We start from the raw sequence: 13,029 nt of genomic DNA, 5'->3' as shown, positions 1-13,029 counted from the left end.
ATAATGATTTCTATAATACTAGTGTCTCTTTGTAATAATCCCCTAAATGTTAAGCTGCTGTAAAAATCATACCAAATATTCTCATCTCCTCTTTCACAATAAGAACCTTAATACAACGTATTAACAACAAACTGTAATAAACTATCATTTTGTGCTTTTCAAATCAGGTGTTATTAGATTAATGAAGTTCAACTCACAATATTTAAAATATTTTCTATTTTTGTTTCCTGGTAGAGAATTTCTTAAAAAAAAGATCACTCTAACTTTAAGGTGACATACACCCTTAACTCCATTTAATTTCTTCCCCTGTTTAAAAGAAAATGTTAACATTTGGTTTCAGAACAACATGTTATACATTATAATGGTTCACTGCTGGGAAAGTTGATGTCACAAGAAAATAGTAAGGGATTTCAAGACCGGTACAAATCAAAATTGTGTGTATCAACTTGAAAAACTGCCCGGAAAATACAGAGAGCTTGAATTGATAAAAAGGAGAAGTATTCTAATTCTGCACTCCTTTATATCATTTTCCTCTCAACTTTCTGAGATGCATTCTGACTTTTAATAGTAAACAATATTTTAAAAGTGAAAATCACCAGAAAACAACAGTATAAAACTTTGAGAAATGGAATTAAAAACTGTGATGTAGACAATTTATCTTTTTAGTTTAAAATCCTCAAGTGAATACATTTTTTAAATAGAACATATTCTACAGCATTCAAAACAAAAAACAGAATTCAATCAATGTAAATATGCTTATACATGTACATGTGGTTAATCTAAATATCACAATAGATCCTTCCAAATGCTGTTTCCATTGTTATCAAGAAGTACATCACTATAAAATACTGTTTCATGGAACAATTTTATAAATATATAATACACCCGTTCACAGAATATGACTGAGAAAAATAACTATCTAAAAATAATATAAAAACAAAGTGAAAAGGGGTCACATAGATATACATCCTACTTTCAATCTTGTACACAAACTTCTTATTGGTAAAGTGTGACCTTTGACCTTTAAGTTTGACCAATGACCACCAAACTCTAGTAGACCTTGCAATTTTGATGTTGGTCTGAACTAAATGGGTTCTGGGGTTCATGTAATGACTTGTACACAGCTTTTGATTTCCAATGTATTTCAGGGTGGCCTTTGACCTTTAATCTTCACCAACAATCACCAAAATTTAATCAGGTGTAGACATTGGTGGTACGATGACATGGTGAGGATATGAACCAAATCTTTTCAAGGGTTTAAGAGATATCTTGTGCACATGGTTTATCATCGACGCACACAAGTACACAAATACATACATGCACAGAAAAAGCAACTACTACATACCCTCTCACCTAAGACTACCCCAATACCTAAGAGGGCTGTATAATAAAGCTGATTTGTAGAAAAGAAATTGGATTACTGAAAATATCAAAGAAGAGATTTTAATCTTTTGTGAGCGGAAGTTTTTAACAATACAATTATGCTGATCTCAAATATTAATTTGTCAAAATAACAAAATAATATTCACACCAAATAGCCAAATTTACCTTATACATAAATTATAGTAGCAAATGAGATTCTAGCTGAATCCTACTGAAAAATTTCTATCACAACCAAGTAAAATAAATATATTTAGAAACCCAGGCAAGATATGTGTACAAGAATAAAAAAAATTAAAATATGATAAAAATCAAACAACAGTCAAATGTTGAATAAAGCATACCCATCCCGGTGTATGCAATCTCTCTTATTCGGATAAAGTTTAGTCTCTGTTTGTAGAAAGTTTTATAATATGTAAAAGATAATTTTGACTAATATCAGGATTTCATTACGGACATTGAAAATGTAGAACTTAAAGATTTAAGACTAACTACTCTTCGGCGAGGTTGGAAGCGCTGACAGAATGGGAATCTTCCATGGACAGCCATGACAGCAGTGAGGAGGACAACGACAGCCAGAAGGACGTAACCAAAAGCTAATGAGGGTGCCTCTTCCTGAAACCAACAAAATAGCCAATCATATCGCTTGATGATGTTAAAAACGATCCTCGCAAATCTATATAACATGATCTTGTTAAAAACATTTGTGATCCAGTCCTTAATACAGACTTCAAATATGGATTATAAATGCTTTTTGTTTTTCTAAATAAAAGTAAAATTTCATAAATGTTGTTGATCCAGCTGTTGCTTATTCAGTGTTTAACGTTCATGAAATTTTATCATGAAATTGAAATTCAAACATGCATTAAGTAAATCTCCTGTTTCAGCAAAATTCTGAACTTTTCATATCTGAGATTTTTTCTATGATTTTTTTAGTTAATTCCTTAGTGTGGAATTGCTACAAGAGAAATCAATGGTAGAACATAAAAAAAAATAAATAAATAAAACGAAGTTGGTACCAATACAATTTTGAAGTAGTCATTTAGAAAAGTTTTTGAGTCATGGAGTTTGCCTACCTTTCTCATTGGTACCAGAAGAAATACACAAAATAAAAACTTTTAGTAGAAATCCGTTTCTCAGGGGCTACAGATAGTTGACAGTAGACATACCATGGCAGAAGACTAGACTTCTGAACAAGTGAGCTAAAAGATGTAACTTGTCAGTAAAAACTCACTGTATTTTAGACATTGTTAATCCATTAATATTTCAATAGTTTTCACAAGTGTGTAGCAGCAGTGATCATATAATGAAAAATATTTAACCTTGAGTGGTTTGAACTATGGTTGTAAGCCCTCAAGAATGTCCTCTAATTCACACCTGTTTGATTCTGCTACAAGTTTAAGTCAAGAAATTAAAAATTGTTTTTTTTTTAATTATCATCAGTAATAGTACATGTATTCTAAGATGATCTTACCAATACTGCTGATTTCATCTTCACAATTCCTTCGTTGAATTTCCAGTCAATCAAATAATGAAAAAACTTTACATATAATGGATGTATTTCCTTCACCACAGTCTGAAATTTCAAAAAATGATCAAGATAAATGAAAAATGATATGAACATATATATATTTTCATAAAAGTTGTTCTTTTTCAAAGGAGCTTTCCAATTACTTTACAGAATATCAAATGAAAATTTTGATAGTTGAGAAAATAAGGTTGTCATTTTAAATCTATAAGTACTGTCAACTTTCTTATTTCTGTATGATGGTGAAAGGTTTTGAGATGAATGCATTGAGAATCTGCTGCTATTTTATCTGCATCAGTGTCAAAAGCAAAAATTGACATTTTGGAGTTCTGCTTGCTTTGTCACTGAAAGAGATCTAGAGTAATTTGATAACTGGATTCAGTTCCAGCTGAAACCACTTTATTTCTATGTCAAAAATGATTAAGATTGATTCCATGTGTGGCTACTATTCAAAATTATTGCAATTAGGATGACTTGAAAGTTGAATTAATTTTTGTGTTTATAGATTTCCAAGGGTTCCAAAACATTCATTTCACGGAACCACTTTCCTGTGTTGTGAGAATTGCTAAATCTTTAGCTATTTAAAATCTTACCTCCAGCTTTTCGCTTTGAGGATTGAACAAATTAAAACAACTTTTCCCTGACGGTGGTTGTTTCCATGGCCATAATTCTATAGCAAAGGAAAACGGAATCTGAAAAGAAAGATATTTTTAACAGATACACTAAATATCTTTTCAAGTGAGTTTTCCTATACAACAATTGTGACAAATTTAAATCTTAGACTCTGTAAATTAGGGAACACATGTACTATTTACTCATTATCAAATATTCTGATTTAAGATTTCAAAGACTTCAAATATGGCAAAAAGAGTTTTATTTCCTCAGAGTGGTTAACATAGGACATTATTTTGTAACATCAGTGTTAGAGTAATTTGGTATATCTTTGTTTACCATTCTAGATCCAGACATGAAGTCAAAGATCGTGCCATCAGCTGTATAGTGGTTGAGAGCATAGGAGTGACCATAACTATATCCATGCTTTGTTGAATGTGATAGTTCTGAAGCTAAATCCAGCATATCTTCTATGTTGTATGGGCGACGATTTTCTTGCTTCGATTTTGTATCTGCAAATAAAGATCACAAGAATGAAGCAAGGGTTTGCCCGTTATCTAATACCTGTCAGTATTATATATCATTACATATAGATATATTGCTGGTGTTTTGAATTTTAGAGGAAGATAGATAAAATACAAAACCTCAGTATAACTTTTCCAGTACAACCTCAATAATTATTGTTTGTTACATATTTATATGTTAAATAAAACCTAAATTTAATATCCTTCATTGATGTAAATAGTATTGTCAAACAGCAGCATACAGTTCTTACTATGTATAACGTAAAACAAAAATGTAAAAGGTAATTGTACATACCTGCAAAAGGAACATAGATCTGGTTTATGCCTGAGTGAAAGGAAACAAAGGCATCAAACTTGTATTTCAATGTCAGCTCTCTAAACACTTCAGCCTCTGGTTCTGAAAGTGAAAATAATAGAAAAAATAAAAAGACAAAATACAAGAAAGAACAATTTTCTAAAACATCTTACCGGGAGGTATCCAATTTAGATGTGCTCAGATCATATGTAAATTCAGTAAAATTTTATATACAAGAATCTCTAGTAAAGAAAATGTAGATTGGATTACAATTCTAATTAAAAAATGGCTGGTACAGTAAATATTCAACCTATTGACAGATTTACAAATTACCATGCAAAACTTAACCATATTTCAAAATTTGTCATCTTTTCAAATTACTGCATATAACCGTTTCCAACTTTGCTTGGCAAGGTTACAATCCATCTTCTACTTTATCCCTTAGCTAAACCATTATATAAACTGTACACAATCAAGCAGAGTTACCTCCTCTTATACCAGGAAGGGGATTACACTGTACTCACCCGAGAAAGGCTGTGTGCCCTTATATTCTTCATCAGTGGGGTCGGAAGAGCTGCCCTTTCCACCAAACTCCCAGTCAAAGTTACGGTCAAGATCAACCCCTGTGCTAGTACCTCGCCAACAGTAGTTGCTTTCCTGCTCCAGTAGGGAGCGTCCATCAGGATTTGCCATACCAATAATGAATAGGTCAACTTTTGACAATATTGATCGTGTGAATTGTTCAGCATAGCTGCCAGGAAGTGAAGACAGCCCTGCAGTTAGATTACTGAGGAAAAATAGCATGGATTCAACAGGTAAGAACTCTCTTGCATGCTCTCCAAATGAAAAGAGAACTTTTAATTTCGGTGTCATTGTGTTTTTGAATAGCTGCGTTGATGTACTCCCAGTAAAGTTTGTGATGTGGATTACCAGCTGGGACTGGCCAAGTCTAGAACGATAACTTGTATCGATCCTCATAAAATTTGTATTCCTCCGAACAATATCATTAATTTTTTTTTCTAATGTTGAAATATTATGATAATAGTCATAGCTTGGCAAATAGACTTCTTTTTGTGGTTTCACATCAATTCCTTTTACAAAGTGATTCAGTATTGATTTGATGGTGAAATTAAGAATTATGGTAAGGAAAATCTTTTGCAGAGTCATTTTGTGCTGATCATATCCTGAAAAAGAAGGAAAAATTGTAGTACATATATATGAGGAAGATATAAGTTTAAGAAATGATAAATATAAAAAGATATTTTTTTAGAAGAAAAAACCCATATGATAAAAAACAATGCATCCATATCTGGTGAGAAAAGGAACACTCTTAATTAAATCTATTTACAGTTTCTGATTTTTTTAAACATAATTTTGCTGTGGCTGCATCCTATTACAATCAGGAAAGGCAGTTTACATACTTATCATATAATTCTCATTTGATCCAGTGAAATTGTCTGTATAATATACATATGTTTTGCCTATATGTCACAAGTGTAATAAACCCTAGAATGTTTTTAATTGGCTGCACAAGTCAGAAACTGATTGTGATATCATAATAATGTTTGATCTTTTTACTAACTTTTATTGAGCTGTACTAGATCACAAATGCCAAGGGGGAGTTGATAATTAAAAGTTTCATGCATTTCTATAAATGTCATCAATAGGCAGGCTATTTAGTTATCAAACAGCTCTTGCTTATCATCAGGTAACAGATACTGGAACACCCTTTAAAAGTAGTGACTCTGGAACTTTTAAAAAATGTTTTGAGACACAGGCATCCTTATCAAGCTCCATAATAACGGCCTGAAAAACTACACGGCCCTCTGAACTATTGAATCTTATCAGATAACAAAATACAATAAAATAGGTAAATATTACAGTAACTGATTATGCGTGTAATAATGATAAATCTAGTCCACAATACATGTACATCTGAATAGTGTAGGACTCAATGCCAAAATGTCTTTACATTAAGTTGGTTTTAGTCCTTTAATCTGCTTATATATAGAAATTCACTCAAATGAGACAATCACTTAATGGTGCTCTTCCACAACCCGAGTTATAACGATCATGTCGAAGTACGCGTGTAAATGGGATTTTTATATAAAACGTCAGAAAAAAACGACGAGTTACTTCCCTTGTTACTTTTCTGTAAATGTAAGTTTTTACATTAGGATTTAAAAAAAACAACTTTACTTTAGTTTTAACTTTAGTGTATTTGAGCATTTATGTGTACTGGTAAGGTTAGTCTTCGTTGGTTAATGTTTCTGACAGCTAGCTACTAGCCGCATACACTGTACTGAAGTATCTCTGAAATTTGTAAAATAAAAGTCATGCCCTGTTTTCGCATGGGTGAAACCGGTTGGCCGATTCAAACAACACCAATCAATTACGAATTAGTCATGCAAAAAATAACTGAGTAAAACTGTGGTTTACTTACCAAGCACTCAGAGGCATACGTCTCCGCCGACCTTATATATATATATATTCGTACAGAGCACCTGCCGAATGTTTACAGTCAAATTAGCCGCAGTTGCGTATTCGTACGTGCGACTATTTTCCTACATACTAACTCTACTGTGACGGAGAGCCAGGGTTATATCATTATTTTTGCAAAACATAAGGACTTACCTTTGCTGACTGCTGTTTGCATATTACAATATGGTATTACCAAGACTTCCCCCCAAATGGATTGTGTGAACTATATATGTCTTAATATCCATATATAGCCCAATGCATTTAAAATTGCAGTATCCTTGTGACTCTATAGACTGTTTAAGAAATACGCATTTTCCTCCTTCCAAAGCAGGATACTGACCACGAGAAGCTGGAATCAAAAGTTTTGCATTTAGCTAAGTCTCAGAAGGTACATTTTCCCCCAATGAGATAGTTAGATACCAGGTCCAGTGATCAAGCATTGATCATTAGACATCCATCTTCCTGAGCAACAGATATCATGAGGAAGGCAGTCAAAAGCCTTAGACAGATCCATGAGAATGGCAGCGACATAATCATGGTTGTCCAAGGCCTTGCGCCAGTCCTCGACCAATTTTGACAGAGTAGTCTGACATCCAAATCCTCGACGGTCTGAAGGCTACAAATAAGAATTATACTATTAAAATATTCACCAAGCTGATCACACATCAATCTTTCAAAGAGTTTGGCGATACTAGGCAGGATACTTAAGGCCTGGCATCCTTCTTTTAATAAACAGGTACAACCTGTGCAACCTTAAGTTGACTAGGGAAATTATTTACATTAAAACTAAAATTTATCACATTACTTAGAGAACAACTTATACCAAATATCACTACAGGCCTTTCTAGAGTTTGTACGATGTGCCATCAAAACCTCTTGCCTTCTTAAAACCAATTGGATTGAATTAATCTCTCTACATACGTAATTAGCGGAAACAGGTTTTAAAAAAACCCAAGATTTTCACGTAACAAGATTGACTTTTGATTTTAGAGATGATGTCATATACTATGTCTTCACCATTCCCGACATCTTCAGCTTTATTTACATAAAATGATTAAAAACATTGCACACGTTTTTTTACCTCGCGTTTTAACATCATTCATGATTATATCTACAGAACACACACATGAAGTAAAACTGATGACGAAAGGATCTGGAATGGAAAGAGGGAGTAGCAGGTGAACGATTGTCCAGACTTAAGTATTGACATCCAATCTTTTCAGAAAGGGTGAGTTTGACGAGATAAGGCAACTTTATCTTCTCGCTCGGCTGTATAGAGTGCAAAACAACGAGGTCCAATCATAGAATGCAGGAACAATGACAGGGACTCTGATATTCAAATCCAAATGATTATAGCGTGATGCTTGTTTTGAAGACAGCTGAGATCGTGTTTAAATAGGCTATTTAACAAGAAACAAGTAAGCAAACGGTAAACTATCTATCTTGACGAATCCCTTTATGTTTAAATAAATCTCATATTAAGCAGGATGGACGATTATTTTCTAATGAAACATAAATCGAAGCGACAGGGATGAATGTAACTTTGTTACGGTTGTATTTTACCAGAATTTGAACAAGACACGGAAACCGGAGAATTGGTAAGATATGAAATAACTTTTTAAAAATGTTATTACGAAATAATTTATATGAATACATCATGTACTATCATGAAAGAACTCAAACCGTTTCAGTAAAAGAATTTATTGAATTTGAATTGTTTCCCCGTAAACCGTGAGATTTACATTATGTTATGATATTCCTAATCTGTTTTTTTAAAAACATTTTTTTACACGGTTGAATATCTTTTATGCAATTCTATGCAAGTATTGTAGATGTTGGCATGAAAATTCTTTTGGGAATATACCGGAAGTCAATATCAACAAATCACTGGTGGCAAAGAAAATAAACAACTGAAAACTCTTGAGGAAAAGGCATGTGTAGTACTGGAGCGATGGCTCAACAATAAGGGAGGAGTCGCTATGATTTACGCTATATGTGGATGTAATGGATATCGGATCTTTGTCTTAAAGTTGTGTTGACTTTTTGTCCGTCATTCTACCTGAATTTTTTTTATTAATTTCATTCAGAACATTTAAATTGATGATTTGGTGTATGTTTGTATGGTAAAATAAAAAAATATGTTGCTATCATTCTAAAAAAAGGAAGCAAACTGATAATTTCCGGTTATTTTTTTTTTAAATTGGTAACTGGGAATTTAATTGATTATGAATATAGATTTTTAATGAACACGGTTGTGATACATATGTGTCAGGTGTGACGGTATCTTAGAGGCCATGGTATCTTTCCGATAACAGATAGTACAGTTCTAGAGCAACAACTGCCAAGGCACAACAGTGATAATCTACCGTTATTCATATTTATGATTCAAAAAGCAAATTATATCTATATGAATATCTTGGCTGAGAAAGGACTCTGTGGGCTAGGGAAAGACAGAAAAACCAACTGTGTGTGGAATAAAAGATGAAACAGTCTTTTATAAGCGTGTTGTGGAGTTACCTTGTTTATCTTCGTTTGTTATCGATGTCATTGGTAAACAAAGTAGCGCCAAAATAAAAAAAAATGACGTTAAAAATTCATGGGGATGGTTGAAGGTGCACGAGTGTAGCAGGGTGGAAGATAATTGCATAATTGGTTACCAGTATATGATTCATCACGAGAAAAAAATTACTGACTTGAAACAGAAATCCCGCGTATTTCATCATTTATTATATATTTCAATAAACTTCGTTTAATCTGGTTAGTTCTGGTCAAGGATCTGAATTTTAGTACAACCCAGCATACTGGAAACATGAATGAATTGTTACAGGAGGCAGGCCTAGCTGTAAGTGGACTCACTCCAAGTTGTCTATGCGCACTGACCAACTCATGCATACTTGATTGTCCGGACAAAAGAGACCTAGTGTGCTGCAGATTTTGCGACAATAGGGTAGGCCTAAATTATGTCGCGCCATTCTTTTTGATTGACGCGATACACACAAACTGATTACCATTAACCTCCTCCTTAATACGGATTATGTTGCCAAAATTAAGTTGCTCGAATCTATGGTTTAAAATTCAAATGAAGTATAAAGTTTATCTGCTTTGCTTTGAACCTAATATTTGCTTTGGAGAAGACTTGACTTTATTTTCGTGACAGCAATACAGCTTTCTTTGTTGGAAGGGAGGTAACTCTTATAAAGATATCGTTTAACCGTAGACTATTAGGCCCGACGCCATATATATTACACATAGGGTTGTATTCTAAAATCCAAACAATAATTTTAATTTGTATACGTTATTATTGTTCATTACTTTTCTTTAATAATTTACAAAGATCTATATACTGTGTGTAAAATGTTCCGTTCAAGGGGATTTGACGCTCAACAAGGATAAAAAATAATCCATATTTTTTGTTTCCGATACTGTGGTATTTTTCATTTTCATATTGTGGAAAATCGGTTAATGACTAAAATAATTAACTGTATGATGTATTCATGATAAAATGAAGATATATCGATGGTTTATAATATTCAACTAACTTACACGTATACTTTTTGAAATACATTTACCTCCATAATGTAACGTTTTTTTCCCCCAAAGATTGTATTTGATTGATTGTAAATATGTATATTACTGTGTGACTGTAAAATAACGTTGGATGTTATCATCACAGGGTATTACAATGCTTATAAGTTTACTTATAAACCATATCCACATATATCGTTGTAACCTGATGTTTGATATGTTGACTGATGAAGTTCTCAGCCATCAGGTTTATTGTTCCAAAAACTTAATAATTGAGGTAATTCAAATCGTCATTTTTTGTCTCTTTTTTTGCCCTTATATTTTAAGACACTGAACATGCATCCACCATGTCTTACCCGAAGGTGACGTCATTTCAACAATCAATAATCCTTTCGTATCGATGACGTCACGTCAACGAAGGATAACTCTTTTGTGAATGTGAAAAACGTAAATCTCTAACCCATTCAGGTAGCGTGTGTCGTCATACCGCAAAAATATGGTCGTCATGGATTCACTAGAAAGACAGTTTTTTAATAATAAAATGACAGGTAACAATATCTTATTTTCTTTTTGATTTCAGAACTGTCCAGACCTTGCATGTTCTGTCAGGTATTCACCTCACCAGGGCGAAAATTAACAGCCTTTCGTTTGAACAAGTATACATAGGATTAAAATGTTTACCAATATTCACACACAAAGCAACAATGCAAAGATGCATGGATTAGATAAACATGAAGCACAAACGGAACTCAAAATACACACAGAAGAAAAGTCCCACAAATGTGATGTCTGTGGTAAAGGGTTTCTTCAACCCCATAACCTGTTTTCACACATTAGGGTTCATACGGGAGAGAAACCATTTCAATGTGACATGTGTGATATGGAGTTTAGTCATTCTGGTAATCTAAAGGTACACAGACGACAACACACAGGCGAAAAACCGTTCAAATGTGATTTCTGTGGTAGGGAATTTACCCAGTCTTACAGCTTAACGATACACCGTAGGTCACACACAGGAGAAAAACCACACGAGTGTGATGTATGTGATAAGAAATTCACTCAATCGAGTGAGCTACAGAAGCACATCAGGACACACACAGGAGAAAAACCTTATCAATGTGATATATGTGGTAAAGCGTTTAGTATGTCGCGAAGCGTCAAGAGACATAGAAAGTCACACACCGACAAGAAACATTTCAAATGTGTTGTTTGTGGCGAGGAATTTAACATATCAGTTGACCTTAAAATCCATCTAAAGACGACACACAAGGGAAACATGCCGTACAGTTGTGACTTCTGTGAGAAGGAGTTCAGTAAATTGTCTAGTCTACAGTTACACGCGAGGCTACATACAGACGACAATCCTCACAAATGTGATGTCTGTGGTAAAGGTTTCACTGTAGCTGGTAGCTTAAAGGAACACATTAAGAAACATACCGGGGAAAAACCATACAAATGTGATATCTGTAGCAGGAGGTTTACACTAACAAGTAGTCTTAAGGCACACATTAGAATACATACTGGAGAAAGACCATATACATGTGGTGTCTGTGGTAAAGATTTTAATAATTCTAATGATTTACTCGTGCACCTCAGGTCACACACGGGAGAGAAACCCTATAAGTGTGATATCTGTGGTAAGAAATTTGTCGTGTCGAGTTCTCTACGAAAGCATCTCAGGCTTCATTCACAGGAAAAACCCGTGTGTGATGTATGATGTAACGGGTTTAGTCAACCGAGTTCTCTGTGGGAACATGATACTTACAGACGATAAAATCATACTAATACATCTATGGTGAAGAAAAGTCACCACTTACGAAAACAACTTGTTCCATAACAATGGACTCTATACAAGCGTGATGATTGGGTGATGAGTTAAATCAGTCATGGGGCTAAAAGGATCAACTCAGGACCTTTAGTGGATTGTCATGTGATGTGCTATCGCCGTTTATGTAACATGCATCAGTCACGTAACTCCTTTGAAATAAAATTATCAACAGATCTTTAGAGGACTAAAACATCAACAGATCTTTAGAGTAATATAAGTCATTTGGAGTAAAAAAAATCAACAAATCTTTCAAAGAGCGATTTTTGTCTGTATTTTTAATTCATTATACAGCTCCGTTGTCTTTCTAAATTTGTTTTGAAAGACGCTGTAAACTTGTGTCCTTTGTTCAGTCGTGGTTACCTAAAAAAGCTTAGTTAACTTATTTGCAGCAAAGAAACTACCACGAATTACTAAACCGAGACCTTGGATAACTAAACCATGGCCACTGATTAGTAAACCGAGGCAACGGATTGCTAAACCGAGGCCTCGGATTAAAACAAAAATGGGATGTCCCTTCTGGGGCTCCGTACTAACCTCAAAACCAAACTCGGGAAAAGAATTTAGAACCAAGAGAATGATGAGAATTTTATATCCTTTACATAAACGCTGTCTAATGATACTTATAGTGTTTGATGCCATCCATATTAAATTAGTTAGATTTGATTAAACAAACTAAAACATTCAGTCAGTATTGTGCAGATTTTCACGAGGAACATTGAGACTTTTTTGCTCCAAAACACTGACGTCTTTCTCACACAAGTGGTAATGAGAGTCAAAGGACTTTAGTATTGGTGTTATGATAATCTTTGATATTATTCCCTGATCACTAATGGTGGTCGTTCCCTCGTAAAATTCA

General features: G+C 33.8%; 2 protein-coding genes across 3 annotated transcripts; one reads left to right on the top strand and one right to left on the bottom strand.

The window, feature by feature from the left end:
- Positions 1 to 6,840, bottom strand: LOC132558400 (carboxypeptidase A5-like). Of its 2 annotated transcripts, none has more exons than XM_060222954.1 (7): positions 6,783 to 6,840; positions 4,864 to 5,523; positions 4,340 to 4,441; positions 3,860 to 4,032; positions 3,502 to 3,600; positions 2,855 to 2,956; positions 1 to 1,995 (listed from the first exon to the last, which is right to left on the bottom strand). In XM_060222954.1, exons 2-7 carry the CDS (start codon positions 5,504 to 5,506, stop codon positions 1,819 to 1,821), a joined length of 1,296 nt encoding a protein of 431 aa, XP_060078937.1. In that variant the 5' UTR covers positions 5,507 to 5,523; positions 6,783 to 6,840; the 3' UTR covers positions 1 to 1,818. The 2 variants fall into 2 exon arrangements, with proteins under 2 accessions (XP_060078937.1, XP_060078938.1); XM_060222955.1 differs by having other exon boundaries at positions 4,864 to 5,126; positions 6,783 to 6,824.
- A 2,865-nt stretch (positions 6,841 to 9,705) lies between these two features.
- LOC132558403 (zinc finger protein 239-like) lies at positions 9,706 to 12,419 on the top strand. Its single transcript, XM_060222959.1, has 2 exons — positions 9,706 to 9,767; positions 10,926 to 12,419. Exon 2 carries the CDS (start codon positions 11,019 to 11,021, stop codon positions 12,060 to 12,062), a length of 1,044 nt encoding a protein of 347 aa, XP_060078942.1. The 5' UTR covers positions 9,706 to 9,767; positions 10,926 to 11,018; the 3' UTR covers positions 12,063 to 12,419.
- The last annotated feature ends 610 nt before the right edge of the window (positions 12,420 to 13,029 follow it).

Source organism: Ylistrum balloti, unplaced genomic scaffold (assembly GCF_031769215.1).
Source record: "Ylistrum balloti isolate Yb309-2 unplaced genomic scaffold, AGI_CSIRO_Ybal_v1 Utg370788, whole genome shotgun sequence".
NCBI lineage: Eukaryota > Metazoa > Mollusca > Bivalvia > Pectinida > Pectinidae > Ylistrum > Ylistrum balloti.
Note: the sequence above shows the minus strand (reverse complement) of the source record. Positions and strands in the feature narration are given on the sequence as shown.